The 21,669-nt window shown below is 35.8% G+C and overlaps 2 protein-coding genes across 11 annotated transcripts in view; one reads left to right on the top strand and one right to left on the bottom strand.

Annotated features, from left to right (window-relative positions):
• Nucleotides 1-6,190, top strand: part of LOC140825815 (1-phosphatidylinositol-3-phosphate 5-kinase FAB1B-like) — a 17,641-nt gene extending 11,451 nt beyond the window's left edge. For all 4 annotated transcript variants that reach the window (XM_073187790.1, XM_073187789.1, XM_073187788.1 and 1 more), the window contains exons 6-12: nt 940-1,785; nt 1,879-2,210; nt 2,701-2,824; nt 2,917-3,075; nt 3,404-4,936; nt 5,241-5,507; nt 5,733-6,190. In XM_073187790.1, coding sequence (XP_073043891.1) covers nt 940-1,785; nt 1,879-2,210; nt 2,701-2,824; nt 2,917-3,075; nt 3,404-4,936; nt 5,241-5,507; nt 5,733-6,059 — 3,588 coding nt within the window. In that variant the 3' untranslated portion in view covers nt 6,060-6,190. The remainder of the gene's footprint in view (nt 1-939; nt 1,786-1,878; nt 2,211-2,700; nt 2,825-2,916; nt 3,076-3,403; nt 4,937-5,240; nt 5,508-5,732) is intronic.
• Nucleotides 6,191-21,669, bottom strand: LOC140825816 (conserved oligomeric Golgi complex subunit 3-like). 7 transcript variants are annotated; one of them, XM_073187793.1, is made up of 25 exons: nt 20,509-21,401; nt 20,058-20,141; nt 19,839-19,949; nt 18,903-18,947; nt 18,746-18,817; nt 18,535-18,633; nt 18,176-18,253; nt 16,586-16,671; nt 16,225-16,291; nt 16,040-16,102; nt 15,837-15,938; nt 15,577-15,681; nt 15,258-15,350; nt 13,723-13,811; nt 11,599-11,818; nt 10,895-10,980; nt 10,451-10,574; nt 10,337-10,369; nt 9,973-10,059; nt 9,831-9,893; nt 8,325-8,441; nt 7,733-7,825; nt 7,236-7,361; nt 7,012-7,112; nt 6,191-6,763 (listed from the first exon to the last, which is right to left on the bottom strand). In XM_073187793.1, the coding sequence occupies exons 1-25, from the start codon at nt 20,605-20,607 to the stop codon at nt 6,634-6,636; spliced, it is 2,373 nt and encodes a 790-aa protein (XP_073043894.1). In that variant the 5' UTR covers nt 20,608-21,401; the 3' UTR covers nt 6,191-6,633. The 7 variants fall into 7 exon arrangements, 6 of the variants coding, with proteins under 6 accessions (XP_073043894.1, XP_073043895.1, XP_073043896.1 ...); XM_073187794.1 differs by having other exon boundaries at nt 19,839-19,946; nt 20,509-21,397; XM_073187795.1 differs by having other exon boundaries at nt 10,451-10,567; nt 10,894-10,980; nt 20,509-21,395.

The raw sequence follows: 21,669 nt of genomic DNA, 5'->3' as shown, positions 1-21,669 counted from the left end.
TGGTAAAGAAATCAATGGGCTATATCACCTTGATACAAAGAGTTTTTCCGAGTACAAAGTCTATCCCAAACCCTGTGTTTTTGAAACAACTGTATTTTGTTGGCTTCTCTAAAAGGATATTGTGAACAAAGTCAGTCAGACATTAACAAAATCTACATCACTTATAAATTTTTGAAACAACTGTTTGATCTAGTTATGCTGTATTACGGGGCTGTTCATATCAGTGATGCAATACTGGTTGATTTCGAATGAGAAATTTAGCATCTAGTGAGTAATAGATGTTAAACCGTGGGTAAATTGCAAAAAACTCAACGTTTTTGGTAACACAAGGTAGGTGATTTCTAGCTTGCTGATGGAAACGTTGCGCCTATGTTTGACTGTTTGCCAGTTGCATCTCATTATCTGCTTTACCATTGTTTAAAATCAAATCTGGAATTTCAAAGTTATATCTCTGTACTTTTTCTGTAAATTCAGTTCATGCCTGATAGCCAAATAAGGACTGAGAAATTTTTTGTTTTTCATAAATTTACCTTTTATCTTTCTTGGGAAAAGTTGGAAGGTTTTTCTTCTCCTTTTTTTTTTTTTATTTTTTTTTCCGCTTTTCAAATTTCTCTCCTTTGCAGGGGTGATGAGGAGTTCGAGGATGTCTGACCTGTTGGTTTTATAAATGGAAAATATGGGTTTTGCTATTGGAGTTTTCTTGTTAAAGGAAAAATTCTCTATTTCATTTTTAAGGATTAGTTGGCTTCTCTTTGACTTTGTTCACAATATCTTCCGCTTCTTTAATGGAGGTTATTGTGAAAACTCCTGCTGTTCCATTTTGCTTAAAACATGTTCAAATAAGAAAAGAGTAGTACGAATTTATTATGTACTTTACGATAAATTGCTTTGTTGACTTTTCCTCTTTGGCTTATCCATTTGTTTCTTATTGGGCCTCAGGTTTTACTCAAGGGTGCCAGTGGGGATGAGTTGAAGAAAGTGAAAAATGTTATCCACTATAGTGTTTTTGCTGCCTATCACTTATCTCTAGAGACATCGTTTCTTGCTGATGAAGGTGCTTCTCTGCCAGAATTCCATTTGACATCTCCAATCAAGGTTGCACTGCCTGATAAACCCTCAAGCTTTGAAAGGTCCATAACTATGGTACAGAACAACAATCTTCATCCTACTGAAAAACCTCAAGGGTTCCATCAGCCTAGCTGTCAGTCTAAGAACAACCTGTTTCTTGATATCAGACAATCGTCTAGAATAGTTCCCATGTCTGAGACAGAGCCTCGAGGCTGTGCTCGAAGTGCCAATTTTGCATCTGCCGTGGGTAATACTGACTCTATACCTCTGCAGGAGCATATCTCTGATGCTGATTCCTACAAGGAGACAAGTGGTCTGGGTTTCAGAGAATGTTATGCAGCTAAAACGCCTTTGAATCAAATAGGTGAAATGAAGGGAAAAGATAATCTAGTTTCTAACCACATTTTCAGCCCAGAGGTTTCTAGACAGAGATTTGGCTTTTCTTATGCTCATGGAAATAAACTGCCTTTGCATTTGAACAGTTATGAATTGACATCTTTGGGACAGGATAGCATTGATATTCATGGGGAGTTAACATCGTCGAAGGAAGAGTTTCTTCCCTCACCATCTGATCATCAGAGCATTCTGGTCTCTCTTTCGACAAGATGTGTGTGGAATGGAAGTGTATGTGAGCGTGCTCATCTGTTTCGAATCAAATACTATGGATGCTTTGATAAACCTTTGGGTCGATATCTTTGGGATAATTTGTTTGACCAGGTATCTGATTTTTTCCAACATCTTCATATGCTACTGATGTGACTATATTTTACACATCAAACTTTGAGAGAGTGGTTTGTAAATTCTTATCAGGGATACCGGTGTCACTCATGTGAAATGCCATCAGAAGCACATATTTATTGCTATACTCATCAACAAGGCAGCCTTACAATTTCTGTAAAAAAGCTTCCAGAATTCCTTTTGCCTGGTGAGCGAGAAGGAAAGATTTGGATGTGGCATCGGTGCCTACGTTGTCCGAGGACCAATGGTTTTCCTCCTGCCACCAAAAGAGTGGTTATGTCAGATGCTGCCTGGGGTTTATCTTTTGGAAAATTTTTGGAACTTAGTTTTTCAAATCATGCTGCTGCAAGCAGGGTTGCTAGCTGTGGTCATTCTCTTCATAGAGATTGTCTTCGATTTTATGGGTATGCATTTATTTTACTTATCTGGATATAATTTAATTTAGTGTTCTTCAATTTATCTGTTGACTGTTGCAATCCTGCAAGTTGAAAATCCAGCTGAATCTCATATCTGCTCCATTTCTTGCGGGTGGGTAATAATTAGATTAGCTCCTTGATTAACTAATGGGATTTTTGTTGAAAATCCTGTTAGTTTGATGTCTGATATAAGGCATACTACTTAATGTCCTTTTATGATTGTTGACTAACTGCCCTTTTATCCAATGTCCTGCTTCACGTCTGTTCCAGACTTCCAGTTCCTTCATATCTGTGTGCAAAGTTGCATCAGTTTTTTAGCTTTCTTCTTAGACAGCTGTTTCTGTCCTAAATACAGATTTTCTATTATACTTTGCTTCAGAAGCTCTCGGCGTAATCCGAGTGTTGTACTCTTAGAATTTGCTAGCTTAGTTTGTTGACTGGATCTCAACATTTTCTTACATGGTTGTACTATATGCAGTTTCGGGAGGATGGTAGCATGCTTCCGGTATGCTCCCATCAATGTTCATCGTGTTTATCTCCCACCCTCAAAACTTGAATTTAATCATAAAAAACAGGAGTGGATACAGAAAGAACTCGACGAGGTGAAAGTTTGTAAATTTTCGGCTCATTGCTCCCCCCCAGATATTTGTAGTTCACAGCATTTATGCCATGGTACAATTATTCATTACTACAGGTCAGCAGCAAGGCACGTCTTTTTTTCACTGAGGTATTGGAAGTTCTGCCTCAAATATCTGAAAAAATGGCTAAACGAGCTTGCGCGAAAGCACCTGAATCAGTTCAGCAGATTGCAGAACTGGAATTGATGCTTCAGAAGGAAAAGGAAGATTTTGAGGTGGTTTCTATGGAAAGTTACTCAATTTGCAAACCCTAAATTCAATTGGGGTGAATTATATTTGTGCTTTGTTGAACTTACATGAATACAACCCATTCAGAAGTTTTAGTTTCTTAGTTTTAATCCCCCCAATAAATGAATAAAATTATCAGTCATATTTTCTTCCTCACAGCGTTCGTTAGTGCTGATGCCTTCCTCTAGTTTTTTCTGGATACAAATGGAGTTTAAATTCCGATTTTTGCTTCTGAAAAAGTATCACCTTATTACTACAAGAACAAATTTATGTTCCTCTTTTATCTCCATATCTAACCAAACTCGTGATGTTTAGGAGTCACTGCGGTGCATTTTCAACAAGGAGGCTAAATCTGGTCTGCCGGAAATTGACATTCTTGAGATCAACAGACTCAGAAGGGAGTTAATTTTGCGCACTTACGTCTGGGACCAGCGTTTGATACATGTTTCTAGATCTAATTTTCTAGGTTGGAGCAACTCAGTACCACAGCTGACAGAGAAGCCTGGCAAATCATGGGAAAGACCAACTGGGATAGATGTGTCTCCCAGGTTAGGGAGAGGCTTCAGTAGCTGTGATTCTTCTCTTGAAAATTTTAAGCCTGATAGCGAAGTTGCTGGGAAAGAGCTTGGCCAAGTCAACTCAGGTTTTGAGATTGATAAATCAGTAGACATGAGTTTGATTGAGAGCGATATAAAGAAACCTGACAGTTGTCAATGTTCTGGCTCAAGTTTGACAAGGAAGCCAGACATCCCAGAAATTGGAAAAAGTGTGCGACGGGCTCGATCAGTGGGGCAGTTCCCTACAGTGGAATCTCTATCTGATAATTTAGATGCGGCATGGACTGGAAATCTCCCTCCAGCATCTATGGTTTTCGAGGAGAATGAGATTGGATCCCCGAATCTGCTTTCCAGAAGCTCTACTCCTGGCATTGTGTCAACCTCAGCAGAACCTGCTGAAAGTAACTTTGATAGTGGTAAATCTATGGCTGAGGACATTCATACCTTACCTGCAAAAAGTCGTAGTGATGTGGACAATCCAAATAGTTGGATTGGCATGCCGTTTTCAACTCTGAATCAGTCATTTAACAAGAATTCTTCTCCAAATGCGCTGCAGCTTTTTAAGATTAGCGACTATTATCCTGTATATATCTCATCGTTGAGAGAGCTGCTATGTTGGGGTGGTGCTAGGTTGCTGCTACCCTTAGCTTCTAGTGACATTGTTGTTCCAGTTTATGACGATGAGCCTACTAGCATCATTTCATATGCTCTGGTTTCACCAGACTACAAAAATCTTATGTCAGAGGAACCTGAAAGACTATGGAAAGATTCTTTAGGATCCTCAAGTACATTATCGATTTTGGAGCCATTTAATTTGTTTTCACCTCATTCTTTTGATGAGACACCTTCCGAATCCTTAAGGACTCTTGGTTCTACGGATGAAAGCATCTTATCCTCTGGCTCGCGAAGTTTCTCAGGTTTGGACCCGCTTTTAGTTCCAAATGCGTTGCATGCCAGAATATCTTTCTCTGATGATGGCCCTCCAGGAAAGGTGAAGTATAATGTGACCTGTTATTTTGCAAAGCGGTTTGAGGCCCTGAGGAAAGCTTGCTCTGCAAGTGAGTTGGACTTTATTCGCTCTCTCAGTCGCTGTAAGAAGTGGGGTGCACAGGGAGGTAAAAGCAACGTCTTCTTTGCCAAAACATTGGATGACAGATTTATTATCAAACAGGTAACGAAGACGGAGCTAGAATCCTTTTTTAAGTTTGCCCCATCTTACTTCAAGTACTTGTCAGAATCTTTAAAGACTGGATGTCCCACTTGCCTTGCAAAGATTTTAGGCATCTATCAGGTATTAACTATTATCTACTAAGATCTTATGACTAATTGCCTACTTTTTTGTGGCTAGTTAACTTTATTTTTGAATTCAACTTGCCACAATAGTTTCATTGAATGGCTTATCTGTCTGGATTATGACAAACTGATTTTGCCCACTATGCGAAGTTAAAAAAAAGTCATGTTTAGAACTTCGCAAACCTTTTGTAACTCCATTTTGCTTTCAAAAACTTTTCAACTACATTCCGTCTTTTGACACCAAATTGTAGTCTGCCATTTCGGAAAGTTGATGTTTTATTTGGGTGGTGGTAAATGCGAAGGTCACATCAAAGTATCTGAAAGGAGGAAAAGAATCAAAACTCGATGTTTTGGTGATGGAGAATCTTCTTTTCAATCGTAATATCACCCAACTCTATGATCTTAAAGGATCTGCTAGATCACGCTATAATCCGGATTCAAGTGGAAACAATAAAGTTCTTCTTGATCAGAATCTCCTAGAGGCAATGCGAACTTCTCCTATTTTTTTGGGAACCAAGGCAAAACGTCTACTGGAGAGAGCAGTGTGGAATGACACTTCTTTTCTCGCCGTAAGTTGTGAATTTGTTTTAATTCTTCTAAACCAGTCGCCACTTTCACCTTCATAACTAAATGCATTACATAATACCATGCGAGTGCTAACGGAAAATTCTTGGCTTCTGCGTATTGATGACTATTCCCTTTTGTATTGGTCCAAATTTAACCATGACGCGACCATCTCTTTACGTAATATATGGACCGAGCAAAACTGACTTGTTTTTTTTACGCTGGTACAGTCGATAGATGTGATGGATTACTCGCTACTTGTTGGTGTGGATGATGAAAAGCACGAGTTGGTACTTGGGATTATCGACTTCATGAGACAATACACATGGGACAAACATCTTGAAACCTGGGTAAAGGCTTCAGGCATCCTCGGAGGCCCAAAAAATGCTTCTCCCACAGTGATTTCTCCTAAGCAATATAAGAAACGATTTCGGAAAGCAATGTCTGCTTATTTTCTAATGGTGCCAGATCAGTGGTCTTCGTCAATACCAGACAGTGGCTCTATATCAGAACAATCTGAAGAAAACATACAAGAAAAGGTGCCTACAAAATCATAGGACTTTCTTTGTACGCCGTCTTAAGTTTGGGTGGGCTACTTTTTTTGCCCAGAAAATTTTCTGTAAAAGTATAAACGCCTAAATGTTTCCGATAGCAAGTGAAATATATTCCCTTTTTTGCATGCAAATAATTTCTTACAAAACTTTTCTTGATGACATGCGGATCCGATTTCTCCTTGCATTTTGACTGCCGGGTCTTTTGTAGCGGTTAATTTAAAGCATATATTGCATGTAATCACCCATTATTGGTTTCAGAATTTATGTTCGGTCATCGTAGATGGACCAATCCATCAAAATTTACTTCTGCTCCTCTGTAACTCCTCCTTATTTCAGTGTATCACGCTGCAGATTCAATAGACAATCAAACCACGCATGCTAAAAGATCGCCCTTACCTGAGTTCATTAGTTTGAAAAAACTGTACTAGATTTATATCCAATTGGACCTAATGACAAGTTCGCCGTGTTAAAGTTTACACACTAAATAATGAGTAAATCCTGTTTCTTAATTTCTTTAACCTTGAAAATATGACCTCAGATGAATCAAAATATGGCATCTTAAAACCTTCGAACTGCGTCACAAGAGACTCTCAAGTTGAGATTGCAACTCTTGTACCGAAACCATATTGACTGTATGCATGTCATCGGTCGGATACTCTGATTCAATCAGAGACTGTAATTGAACATGCGCCTCAACAATGTTGGTCCTGCACATTCATTTAGTTGATTATCGCATTATAACAGTTGATAAACAAGAGAGTTAATTTGTATTATGAAAAAAAATGTAATCAGTATACATATGATTTGTGTACTTTGTACTAGATTATTAGTCAAAAACCTTGTAATACAAAAAGGTTGAATAACTGCCCCGAGCTGAAAATAGTCATCAGAGAAAAGAAATCCAAACGACGAACATCAGGATGGTAAAAAACATGCAAGGGAGAAGAAATCCTACTTTATTGGTCTGAAAAGTATTGCACGGGTCGAAGGATTCTGGAGATAAAGCTTCATTTTACTCATCACCCCTGGCAACTCTTGTTGGACAGCAGCACTCACCTGTTGCACGTCCAATTGTTAGTTGGTTATCAGAGGACAATATATTAACGAAGTAAGTAATTCAACAGCTTGAACTGGATGGAAATTACACCGACTAGGGAAACACGAAATTCCAAAGTATACCTTTTGAACAAGTTCAGCAACCTTTTCTGGAGTTGCGAAAGCTTGATCTTTAAGTGGCCTATTGATGGCAGACTCCACCTTCTGATTTTGACTGCCAGAGGATATTGCAACTTTAACAGCAGTAACCTTCACAGAAGAACCATTTGTTGTTAGAGACTATTTCCATATCACATAAATTAACGACCACACACTTTCTACCACTCTGGTCAATACCCAGCTGTTTTCCCAAATTTGCAGCCAAACACATGAACTGCTGCTGTCCAATTGGGGACTCGTACAGCACGGTCCCAAACTTGTAGGCAATATTTCCCGTGATGAGTTTTATTCTTCCCTTTTGTTAGTTAACTGTATCACATAAGCTAGCCATACCCCAGAACATGCATTCCACTGCCGTCGTTAAGAAATGAACCAATGAAATAATTTCCCCATGCTAGACTAATGTATAAAAACTTGCTTGCTACGTTAACTTATAGGTTACAACATCGAATATATCAAACCTTGGTGACGAAAGATAACATAGGATCCACAACTAGCTTAGTGACTGACATAATGAACTCCTCACAAGTGGCTTTGAGGGTTTTCTCCAACTCCTGCACGTAAAGAGGTTATTACCAACAAGCAGAATGAATTATTAAAATTGAACTTCAGATCCTAATAATTTAGGGAAACATAATAGAATTTGCACATGAAAAGTTCGGAAGAAAATTAACTGAACATCGAAAGTATTTGTATCGTGAACAGAGCAATACTTGCAGTTTATGAACCTATGAAGTATAAATTTTCCAAAGCAAACTGACCTTTCTAAAGGCAGGAGATGATGATTTTAATTATAAACATTCCCAATGCTCCCCATTTCTTAATGGCAAAGATTTTTGGCACACACTAAAAACCAAAAGATAATACAAAACAAGGCAAACCAATTTTTAATTCAGATCATAATTGAGAAAAACAAAAAAGTAGCCATTTAGGATAATAAGTGAGTGACCTACAGATATAAGTAAACACAAAATTCCTACACTGAATCGAAAGGTTGAATGGAAAATAAACAAACATCAAGTCCCACTTAAAGACTGAGCGCCAGCAAGGTACCTTCTGGGCATCAATTTGACTTTCCAAAACTCGTGGAGAAAGAGTTCTCGCCAATGAAGTGGACCTTGACCAATCAAATAGCGAGGCCTGACCTCTAAGAATCCGTCTCAAATGCTCCTGGTTCGTGCAAAAGTAAAGAAAATGATAATGATGGTCAACAATTAACAGATATGAAGCATCTCTGCAACCTCAAAATAGTCGATTCAGAGTGTATGTGCGAGACTGCTCGGTAAGTCTATCAGATTGCATAATAAATGTCAACATCCACTTGAAATGGTTGTAACTTCCCCCAGATACCAGACAATATCAAGATCAACTGACTTATCAGGAAAGAAGGGAAATTTCAAGGTTACTTTTTCTGTAATGAAGTTATGGCATTTAAAAGTTCATATGACTGGAGTTCACAGGAGAACCACCAAGTGTTTGAAATTTCCAAACCAAGTGTTCTGATGTAAGAAATTGCCATACAATATTTCTAGCAATTAAACACATTATATGGCTATATATTCATCCTTTAAGCTCGCAATTTAAGCCATAGAATCACCCATTTTTTTTATAATGAAGGCTGCTGCCTATTTTTTAAACAATTTATCCCAGATAAGCTTAGTCAAGTAGTCACCAGATACCAAACTACACTGATGTGTAAAATTATCCAACTTCTCAATATGCAACATATCACTCAAGGTGTGGTGCGCTAGGCACACTATAATTTTCAACACAATTTTTTTGTACCTAGTAGTTACCTAAATAATGTTTGATAATGTGTCATGCAAATAAGTTTGAAGTTCATAGGACACTTACTATTTCATAGAGTAATTGGTCGGATTATTGAGAAAATGATATTTTAAAATTTATATTTTAGTTTCGACGTTGAATATTATTTAGGAGTTTTTTAGTAATTCTGTACTTGTGAGAGAGAAAATTCATTATGAAACTTGGGAAAATTGAATTAGGAAGTTGATGAAACAAATATATGATGGGCTTTAGCATGGAGAAATGTCAGCTCAAATGGCCGAACAAACAGAGCGCAAGTGTTCCAATAAGCCACGATTTTTATTCCATAACTAAAAGGTATGATGCATTTCACCTTTCAGTTCTGAAGTTCACTTAGCAAAACCATCATGCTCGAAAAATTAGTTTCATGGGATTGATCCCCATCAAGATCACAAGATTGTTCCCATGTCGCTCAGTTAATAACCCAGTGATTATGAATAAGTGCAAAAGTAAAATACCATTAAAGAAAGAATAAACTTGAATGTACGCAGGATAGTTAATGAGACAGACCAATCATATCGTAGAGGTCAATAGGTGCAGTATCAAATACATTGTCCACATAAAAGCAACCATTAGATACACAAAATAAAGCCCTAAATATCCCTTTACAAAATAAAGCCCTAAATATCCCTTTTTTACTGCACGTAAGATTTTAATCATGTGCATTTTTCCTAAAAAAAACACATCTGAAACTTAGAAGAGAAAACATTAGCTTTCAAGGAAAATCCTTACCAGCAAATGAGAGAAATCAAGCTCCCTGTGAGTAACTGAAAATTCGATATCAAACGGTGCAATCTAGAAAATCAAGACTTGATCTAAGTAACAAAAAAACAGTGATCAATGAAGTCATTAATACTTAAAGAAAACATGTTACCCGCTCTCTGAGAATAAGAAGATGCTTTATTAGGAATAGTTGCGCGTCCATTGTTGACGATCTTTTCGCAATTAGTTTGCTAGCTTTCTGTAAAAATAAATGACTCATTTTTACCATCCAAAAAATTAAATGAACTGGAAGTGTGGGTACCATCATGAAAAAAACACAACAATTAGCTTAGATCTAGATCAAGAAAATTGAATTCAGAGGTGAGAAGTGAGATCAAATATCTGGAACTGGAAATGAAAACTTGCTTAAGAACTTTCATATTTAGGAGATGAGTGATTTTTTCAACCAAGGCCAATCCTCAAAGGAACAAGTAGACTTCCCAATATCAAATAAACAAGAACATTTATGTATTCACCCGGATGGATGAAGAGCAACCTTCAACGGCTTCCTGATAAAAAGAAACAAAGAAGTGAGCGTGCAGGAATATTCATGTCTGTCCTGGGTGAAGATAAGCCAAGTTGTAGAATACCTGTGCCAAATCAGTAAAAACTGCCGACTCTAGGCAGCTATACAGCTTGGACAAACAGGATATAGTTCTCTCCAGTGGAGGGTACCATGTTCTGGAAACATCTAGGTTTTGATCACTCTGCAATTGTATATGAGAGAAAAATAAATTAACGCTTGAATTTGAGTTGGAACAATAATCATAGAAGAAATAAAGCAGTGCATCATCACATCCCACATGTACAGAAAAGAAACTAAAAGTTTATCTCCTGCTTAATTTATACGTCAAAATGAAATAATGTAGGAATCCCAAATCAGACAACTCGGACTGCTTTCAACATCTTAAAAGACAATATACTTGGAAATGGCACTACATCCGACGCTGAATACTAACTATAAGGGGGAAAAAGTAAATCTAAACAAGATAAAAACATCCTCATGCATTCCATGAAAAGCAAGAGGACTTACTGATGATGTTTCCAACTTTGTCTCAGTTGATTGCTCCAGCTTAGCGGGGTAGTTTAGATCTTCATCTGTAGAAAGATAATTTGCAATCTGGAGCAAAAACAGATGAACCAGTTACAAAATTTGGTCGTTTTCTAGAATGTTAGGAGTGTATATCAAGTAACTATAAATGCAACTCAATCATCAACATCAGAAATCTTGACAACTAAGGAACAGGTAGAAGAATAAATATACATTGAGGTATGTCGTCCAACACCGAGTCTCAGATGTTTTAATTGTTTAAATTCTCAACACATTGAAGCCATATTCAAAACTGAAAACACATCAGCCAGGTGTAAAAAGCGTTTTAGTGTGTGACACATGTTAGATGCTACGTGTAGCCAATTCCCACCATATAGGTACGTTCTAGTTGATGTCACTGTTTACCAAAGCATACTCTCGAATAATTTATAATAGTAGATCGAACTTTATTTTCATAACAAATTTTACGATCACCAAGATGCTTCTGGATTTGAGCAAGACAACATTCCCTCAACTTAAGATGCTTATGGAATTGAGCTAGACAAGTCCCTCAACTTTGAAATCCATCACTTGAAAGACACGGTAAAAACCATAATAGTAGTGTATAAAACAGCCAAAGATGATGATAATTATTGAAAAAAGTATTCCCAATAGATGATAACAAGTAATGTGGGATGGAACAATCACCTCATCGCGAATGTAGGTGCGAGCACGGAAAGTTAACCGCTCGTGAGCGTCCGCCAAGATCCTCTCCAACGTTGGACGTAATCCCACTAACGACTCACCTCGTCGTTTAAGCTGTTCCCCAAGGACTTCAACTTTCAGGATATAAACAAGTTCACATAGTATATCAAAATTTGCTTCATGAATGAGTTTAGGGCGCAATGTATCATATAAGTAAGTACACCTGCATAAAAATGGGTAACATGAAGGCCATTGAAATTGAAAATGAAGCTGAGGAAATAGCGTGATTAGATATTTAGAAGCAAATTTAACCAAGTGGTCTTAACCTGCAGCATCTGGGATAATGAAAAAACATGACTTCTAATGCACAATCAAACATTAGAACAAAGGCAGCTGTTTGATGTTAAATGTTTTGATGCAAGGAATGACCGAATAAAAAGAGAGAATGGCGTTCAAGGATTCAAATTTTTCAATATCATATGGAAAGTGCTTATTCCTTCAAAGATTCAGATATTCTCAAGGACGGCAATCCTTGCTAAATTACCGACATCTGAGGTGATGCAGAAGAGATATCCTAATTGTTCTCTTTGCCCAAACTAGTGTGTGTTGTGTCGTCAGGAGGTGGAAACACAAGATCATTTGTTCATTCATTGCAAATTCACTCATGCAATTTGGGCCAAGTCTTTGGTGGAATTGAAACTGTTTTGGGTTGTGCCGAGGACAATTAATGACTTGTACCGTACGGATCTTGGCAATATGCTCGGTAAGAAAGGAAAGATTTTCTGGAGAATGGTGATCCACGGCGTAACATGGGAAATATGGTTGGAGAGAAATAGAAGAATTTTTCAAGAACTAGAAGAAACAACGGAAGATATCTGGGGGAAACTCAAGTTCACTTTAGCCAATTGGATTCGAGCGGATAAGAACTTTTATGGAGTCTCTACATTTGACATTTTAAGAGATTGGTCCTATGTGTATTGTTAAAATTAGAGGTTTTATTTGACTACAGTGGATTGCTAGTCCACTACTTGTAATGTTAAAAAACAATAATTTATTAATAATATTTATGTTTCTCATCAAAAAAAAAAAATCTTATTCTGCTGACGAATAAAAATGTATTTTCAAACGAGGAGGGACATCAACTTTGGCCTCCCAAAACATGTGAGCAATAGAATAGAGTTTTTAATAACTAATATGCAGATATAGAAGAGAAATCTAGACAACAAGGCTGTTTGCTACATTATTCATACTTATGTGGATGGGATGAGAGAGAAAAAAGTAGAACATGCTTCCTCCTCAACTTTGTCACATAGAAAATAATATCCAAAGAGGTCAAAAACAAACAACAGTTGGATATTATTAAAAGGCATAAATAGTTTAGTTTAAAACCGATGAATTGCATACCTTTAGTTTAAAACCGATGAATTGCATACCTTCCAGCACATGCTTAGACAATTTTATAAATCATCCACACAGATTTAAATTTTCTAAAAAATTATGGAATATTATTAAATACCCAACAAAGACCTGGAGAAAACTATTGAACTATTTTGGAGTTCATTCAGTAAATAAATTCCATTTTTGTGCATATATAATCAATGAAGTAGATCTCAAATCCGGATTTTCCACTTTAGCGACAGAAGATCCTGCAGGCAAGGCACATTTAACTCACTCTCCCCATTACCCCCACCTATCTGCGTGACTAATCTTAATTTGGTGTCACGTGGCATATTTAAATGCATTTATTTCTCCACATTTTTCAAAGCTATCCCAAATTCTCTTCAAGCTTCTCATCTACAATGAGGATGACAAGAAAAAGGCTTCTGAACCAAGTATACCGAATTGATTATTGTTGATCTGACAAAGTTGAGGCATTGAATCCAACCTTTTGTCATTAGAGACGTTCTACTCTCCCTAACAAGGAGCATGAATGACAACACTTTATTCAATCAGGCGCCAAAAACTATTCCAACAACATTTATGAGCACTAGCTTATGCACTAAGGAAGAGAATATTTTCCAGATCTTACTAGTACAAAAAGAACTCTTTAATGTAACTTATAGACCATAAAAAGTGGACGACGAACAGGTTCATTGGTGCATAAATTATCAGGTTCTAATGACTCACAGTGGATAAATTAGAGGAGCCAAACTAGAAACATCCTCAGCAGATGAAGGGAAGAAATTTTCAAAGAGTTGATGCTCAAGCTGACACGCCTGGAAAACAAAAATTTTATAATCAAACTGGCACAACCGCAAATTCAGTCATCTATATAATCTTTGTCGAGCAATCTCATCTTCAGTAACAAGACAAAAACAGGCATACACAGATCTAATAAACATGAAAAATATTATCCACGGTCATATTTTTCCATTCCTGATATTTATGAAATATAATTCCTCCAAATAGAGGGCGACAACACATAACAGTTGTATATCTGTCATGCAAAATATCACTACTTGATAGTATCATCATCATCTAAAACTTAACACCAAACTAAAGATATATCTTCTGCATGGGAGAAAAATGGAGTGATCTTCCAATATTTGACCGCACTCATAGTTGTCAATCGAGCGTAGCGCCCCGTAGCGCAAAGGATGACAACTATGACCGCACTATCTACGGATGAGTTAGCTGTTGTCAGGCTGTTATCTACAAAGAATTTCGCCAGCATTCAATCATAGAACAGCCGGTCCATCGCAAATGGCATATATCAAACATGTGTCACTGCCAATAAATGAAATGCGAGCAAAGTTTGATGTAGCTAAATCTCCAATCAACGTTGGTAAAAGCATTTTACAAAAAATTACCAGTTAAGTGATGCAAGTTGCACAAGATTCTATTGCATATACAAAACATCATTAACAACCTTGGGCATTCGAAAAGAAACAAAGACAAGTTTAAAAAAGAAACAAGGACCACAAGTAAGGAAAAAAATCATGATAGAAGAGAATAATTGATAGCAAAATAAAATGCAATTTTAAAATACACTTTTATGTTTTTAAAGACATGAACAGTAAACGAATTTGTCATTTTTCCTGAGTTGGTCTGGAACTATCATGCATTTTCTATTGCAGAAATTCCAGTTTTTTACAACTGAATATTTTTATGTAAGTTACAGATAATAATTATATAACAAATGCCAAAAGTTGGTATAAATGATAAAATGATGCCATCAATCACGGTAATACTTTGAATCTCAGATTTCAGCCTTAAAAGAAATGAAATGCAATGAGGATTTTTTTTCCCACACAAAATGTATTCAATCTAGCATGTCTAATGATACAAACAACCAAGCTATCCCCACATTACATCATGACCATGTCTTGGGAGAGAGAAACGCGAGAGTTCTGATAATCATGAAAATTGTTATGGGCATCAAACTATGTCCTACAAGTCCATGAGTACATTTACCAAAGTGCTCGATACACTTTCATTATCTAATAGTCCATCAGTTTCTTAACACAGAATATCAAGCCCCTAGAATAACATGAGCAGGAGTATAACATGATAAATGTTTGTGCTTTGAGAAATAAAAAGGTTCTGACACCAAAAGAAGAAAGATAACTTAGTTTTTCCTATTTCAGACCAACCTTCACCGTCCAACTTAACTAAATTTAGAACATAATCTTAAACCGATGAAAAAGTTATATCAAGACAACCTGCATTAAATATGCACATCCAGATCTAGTCAATGAAGGCAAGGCTTCTTTCTTGGCAAATTCAGAAATGTGTTGCTGTACTATGCCTTTCACCTAGAAAAGGTAAAGTCAAAGGGCAAATAAGAGCAGAATAAAATTAGAGATTACAGGTACAGATGAACAAAATAAAAGGATTAACAACTTGAGGCGCATGTAGACAGCATTGAAGAAAGGAATTCACTCTCTAACTGAGAGTGGGGGGGTTTACTTTTTCTTTTCCCTCTCATTTTATTTTTCTTCTGGTGGTAAGGGGTGGGATTGAGGAGGCAGATTTACTCACCAGCAGAAGCCTCTGCTCACAGTAAAGTTTGTGGCATTCTGTGAGTATCTGGCCATATTCCTTTCTGACTTTTCTGCTTTCAATTACCTCCAACACTGGCTTAAGCTGCAAAATGTAACCTTTTTCAAAATAACCACTCAATAAACAGTAATTGCATGCGCCATAGTTTCAGTTTCTCGGTTAATCATCTCCCCTATTAAGTTTTATTCAGGCAGAAGATTGGAGTCATAACAACCAAGTACGATGGAAACTATTATTACCTCATTTGCTGCCGCCTTGAACCGGACATAAATAACAGAAGCTTCTACACCCTCCGAAACTGTTGCTTTGTTGCCAGCATTGCTTCTAATTGCTGCCTGTACCTAGAGAAAGAAAACAAAAATTTTGATAGATGTAACTATTTTTCTGTCAAACAAACACAAAATTCAATGTATAAAACAAAAACCAAAAAAAGCAGATAAACCTGAGATGAGGTATTCTTAAGAACTGAGAGAACTCGAGAACGAATCATTCCTAAAGCTCGAGACTGTCCCATAATTAAAACACAGTCATATAAAACCTAGGCAAGAAATAAGTCTACGAGCCGAAAACTAAAATTTCTGTCAGCAAGACTGCTTTATATGAACCGCCACCATAGAGTGTAAATACCTGAAGTTGTCTGAACTTGACCAAGTACACATTGCACTCAGTGTACTGTGGGTTGTTCTCAACATATCTACACACAGTAAAGACATTTATAATATTAAAATTGCAAATATCTTGAAAATGTTGGTTAATTATAAATTCACCAACATAATAATGCCTGGGTATAGCTGGAATCCCACATTTCATGCATTAATCAACATTTTCAGAATCATGAAATGAATAATGTTCATACAAGATAAGCACCACATAGTATACGGGTTATTGACTTGACGAGACTCGAGAGGCATCCTAATTGCATATGATATGCTAGTAATCTTACGGTTCAGTGAATTCGCTCAAGATGGCTGTGTATGATATCACTTACGATATGCTCTCGTCAAGCCTTTTGAGCAGAGGGAGGAAATTTTCATGAGTGACATTCATGCTTGGAGAATAAAAGCTAGTGGCGACCTGCAAATAAGGGCACATAGAGAATCGTGAAAATATTACAAAAACACATATTCCAAATTTATAGACTAAAGAAACCTAACTTGTGTAGGCAATCTAACTTTATCTTATTTTCATGTATTTTTCATTAATATATGTCAAGATTTTAAAATATATTTTCCAACAAGTGCCATATGAGTCATGTTTGACAACGAGTGAAGGATTCTTTGTTCAGATCAGCTTGTATGAAGCCATAAAAATTCATAGTTAATGTTATGTACAATATATGTATGTGAGCGGAAAAATGAAAAGTTAAATAATATAAAGGATCATTCATTTACTATGTTTCATTATTTTGGTTAAATTTTGGCGAGCAGGAAAAATATAGATGGATGGAGGGCTTGCGTGTTCTCAAATTTTTACATGTTATTCTTACCAAAAACTTCAAGCAGGTAAGTAAGAATTTAGCAAGTTTTTTCATGCAAAATAAGTCACTTTAACCTCTGGATAGATCAGGATAGGATAATGCCTGGTTATGTTAAATAACTGCATTGGACATCAATTGTCCAAATAAAAGAATTATACAGTAGATGGATTAATGCAAAATTCTAGAATAAAAAATACTAAATCCCCCTGTTATGTATAAGCATCGATTTTAGGGATGACAATGGGTCGTGTTTTGGCAGGATTTCATATCCTCCGTCTCCGTCTCTATTTATTATATTCATCAACATCCTCATTCTCATCTCCACCGGGTATTAAATTTCATCATCATCCTCATATTCGTCGGAAGATTGGATATTCATATCATACTCAAAAATCTTATTACCACTTATAATTAAATTTTCTAAAACTTGAATTATTTCGAATACGCTGGATATTTACTAAATTGTTGATAACAATAAAGAAAAAATATAAAAATTAAAAATTAAATATTATAGAAAAAATAACAAAATACTAGAAATAATTTATCTTATAATCATTATCCTAAAAAACTAACATCAACTCTATACTATAATTTTCTCCATTTCATCCAACTAATATCATTGAATAAAATATATTAGAATTAACATAGTAGCCTAAAGATCACACACACACATATATATTAATTTAATCGGGTATTATGGTCGGGTAAGGATTGAATTCTTTAAGACCGGCAATGATCTCTATATCTGATTACTCATTTATTTAACCGGGTACAAAATCCTCATAATACCCTCCTCCATTCGGGTCGGATATTGGATTATCCGAAGGGTTCGGATGAATTTGTCATCTCTAATCAATTTAATACAAGTTACTAAAGAACTTTCATCAAAGATTTTGATATTTAGCACAAACTTTGATATACTTCTACAATTTAAAAGACAAATAAGTAACAAGTACAAAATAATAGTCATATGTAAAAAGATTAAACTTGAAGTACAGTTTGGAAGGTGGAAATAAGTTCCCACGTAGATCTCTAAATGATTGCTTATCTATACGATAAATTAGTAAAGTGATTCTCCAAGTAATTTCAACCAAACCTTACATTCTCCAGTTCATCAAAGTAGTGGAGCTTAACACGAAGTGATTCAGAAAATTCAATTAACTTTTGCTTCTCCATTAACTGCAACAAGAATAACAAATGAACAAGGTGAGGAAATTTACTGAATTATAAAGTATTAACCTAATATTACCTAATTTGTTTCATATCTGTAAATTCTCCCAATAATGATCAACATCTTGGTTTAGAATAGATGGATTTATGATGATTAAGGCAAACATAGAAGAGCGCAAATGAACTACTTCGTTATTTTTGATCGAATTTTCAGAAGGAAATTTTTATCAGCGGTACTTTTGCCTCAAATTTTAAGTACACTACCACACACCATTGGAACCATAATATACCAGTCGATCACATGCATCATGCAGAGTCTTCGTTTTCTTTGCTACTGCCTGGTGCTGCAGTTGGAGTTCATTAAACAATTCAAGAGTTTCATCCACCTGGAGCAAGTCTGCTCAGCATTAGCTTATTTGATAACGAAAGCAAGTAACTGAAGGTAGATATTTAACAATATCTGAACACGACAACAATAAGCAAAGAGTAATATCTTTCCTGAAGGAGTATGTTATCACATGTTTGTATTCGTTCAGTTAATGTCCGCACGTAATGCTGATATTTCTCCTCCGTCTGGAACAAGAAAAATAAGGAAAATAACACAATGATATAAAAAAATAGTCATCAAGCAAAGTCAGTATAAAGATATAAAACTAACCTCGGATTTCATGGCTGCTTCGAGATCAGCAAACCACTTGTAGAACTGTAACAAATAAAGCATATCATAAAAGAAAAACTAACAGGAAAAAAAATCAACAAATGGAGACTCGGAAATTCATGTTTGAGGTATGAGTCCAATTTATTGATCAGCACAATCACAATTTCTTTAGCAGCGTAGAAGAAACTATGTGAAAGAATTACATTGCCTCATTTGTCACAACTTCAAATGTCCATCACTCGCTCTTGCGAGAGTAATAATGTGTTCAATTTCAGATCAACATTAAACACAGTAGGTGACAGAAAACAATATTTCTACAATAATCTTCCATGGATGTCATGGTTTCAAATAATGGATCAGTCCCTTATTTAGGGTTATGGTCAAATGCATTTGACATTTCCCAGAGTCGAGCAAGGTAAGTAGCTACATGCTTTAGATATGAATATTTTCTATGCACACAAAGTAGACAAACAAACTAAGGTGATAGAATTTTTTAAGAAACAACCAAGATAACATGCAGATTTTTCTAATATAAGACGCAAACAAGTACAAATAAGATTGTTACGCTGTGAAAATTGCTCCAGAAAGATAACAAAATTTCACTGATATGCATCAACCTAAAACACAAGCTTTTTCACGAGATAAAACAAGACAGAAATCCAGTCTTTCATAACCCTTCAACAGTCATTTGCCTAAATTTATCTTGAGGCAATATGACAAACATTTTCAGAATTTTATACAAGATGAATTACACAATCATCATCAGTGTGAATAGATAAAAACTACTAAGAGGTGAAAGAGTACACCGTCATACAAGTCTCTTCATAATATCCGTATTTCTACATCATCCCTATGCCATATCACCAATGAAGCAATTTAACAAATGTAAAAGTTTGTTTCGCAAACATCACCAAAAGCCGCGATGAGTGAATTCACCTCATTTGTATTCATTAGGACAGTCTCTATGACCCCTGAATCTTCTACAGCATTGTGCTTTGCCGAAATAGATAGACCATTCTCCTGCCTAGCCACTTGCTCCTGTGCCTTCTTATACAAAATAAAAGGGGAAACAAATTAAAAGAATGCTAAGTTTCAAATTAATAAGGCTGCAAAAAGGAATATCATGGCTCAAATTAAAAATGGAAGAAGACCAACCAAATTTGGGGGGAAAGGACCTTCAGCAACTACATGGGAGAGAGCAACAATTGCTGCCTGCTGTTGCTCCGTCAACGGAGCATTCTGCAAAAATTAAATTTAACAACGATATTAGATACCATATAAATATGCACCCCTCGTAAACAAAACTGGAAAAATTTCAATGGCGGAAAAAGAAGAAATGAAGGTCAGTAATGTCATCTAAACTAGAGCAGTCCAGTGCAATTGATTCCAGAAGGCCAAAAATAAACATTTTTACTACTACTTTTTTTTTCCAAATCAGCAATTTAAGATCCAACTAATACTAGATCAATGAGCATCTGTAAAAACAAGAAATGGTATGGTAAGTATAAGTGCCAGATCTATCAAAAAGAATGGCTTAGAAAAAAAGTAATCAAGCCCATAAAATTGATCGCAGCAATTGAATAGATGAAAATATAAAGTTAAGAACCTGTTCCCAGGTGGAGGCGAAGTTGTAGCCCTTAGAAATCGCGCCAGATTTCGGCACGCCGCTTTTCGACGATCCCGTGGAAGCCGTAGTCGTCACCATTCCCCCTTTCGCTAATCAAATGACTGGAAATTAACAAAAAGTGCTCCGTCTGAATCCCCACCTTCGGCGGCGGTCGTACTATCTCAGATTCCGATCAGAAATGTCGAGGGATCTCATCGGTCGAAGAATTGGAGAGAATCAAATAGCAGTGGAAGCCATTTTCTGGATGTTTTGCTCCGTTTCTAGACTCTAATTTCCTCAGCTCAAAACAATCATAGTTCTTTCTTTGTTTTATCTATAGAATATACTTGATTTTGCTGCCAACACTTTTTTTTTTTTGCAAGAAATTAATCCAATTATTTCTCACATTTGATTTATTTGAATTAATTTAGATAAAGTTTAAACTAATATAAAATCGATTCGATATATACACCAAATATTTCAAATTCATTTCAAGAAATATACAAAATAAACTGCTTTCTCAGGTAGTGTCCATAAAATCAATATTGCGGTTATTTTGGAATTGATTAAATGCCAAAATTATTAAATTTGAAAAGTAAGTTCGGTCAAACTATAGAAGTTGTATCTCTTGATCTAATTGGTTAGATCAACCTAAAAAAATAACGTCAGGATCTTAATATGTAATATTGTGGGGACAGAGAGACGGCAAAAAAAATTGTAAAACTAGTATCTAAAGAGTATGAGATAATATTAGCAAATAAATACGAACATCTTTGAACTCGTGATTTAATAGTCGGACCCGTTAGTACCCAAATAGGTGTACTATGTGTTACGACAAATATAAAGTAATAAAGTTACGCATTTTTTTGTCGGCTTTATCTAACAATCCACTTAAATTTTATTATTTCTTTCAAATAATAACTAAATTTAAGTTTTAGTAGTTTAAATTTTTATAGTTGAACCAACCTATAGCAAGACTCTAGTTGCCATATACTTCTCATGCCCTCAAAATCTTAGGAATCAATGGCATTTCAAAAAAATATTCTTATGAGACAAGCTTCATAATTATACTCGCACATATTATGTGTGAATTTAAAAAAAAAAATAATATAAAATTATTTTGAAAAATTAAAATTGTTAAGTTCGGGAAACACAAATAAT

Source organism: Primulina eburnea, chromosome 3 (genome assembly GCF_022965805.1).
Source record: "Primulina eburnea isolate SZY01 chromosome 3, ASM2296580v1, whole genome shotgun sequence".
Lineage (NCBI taxonomy): Eukaryota > Viridiplantae > Streptophyta > Magnoliopsida > Lamiales > Gesneriaceae > Primulina > Primulina eburnea.
Note: the sequence above shows the minus strand (reverse complement) of the source record. Positions and strands in the feature narration are given on the sequence as shown.

Excerpts from the sequence above, each read along its gene's own strand:
- LOC140825816 (XM_073187793.1), bottom strand. The coding sequence starts at position 20,607 with ATGGTGACGACTACGGCTTCCACGGGATCGTCGAAAAGCGGCGTGCCG. Across the intron at positions 16,292-16,585 it reads AGGCTTGACGAGAGCATATC|ATATGTTGAGAACAACCCAC; the intron begins GTAAGTGATATC and ends TACTGTGTGTAG. Across the intron at positions 10,575-10,894 it reads ACAAAGTTGGAAACATCATC|ATTGCAGAGTGATCAAAACC; the intron begins AGTAAGTCCTCT and ends CTCTCATATACA.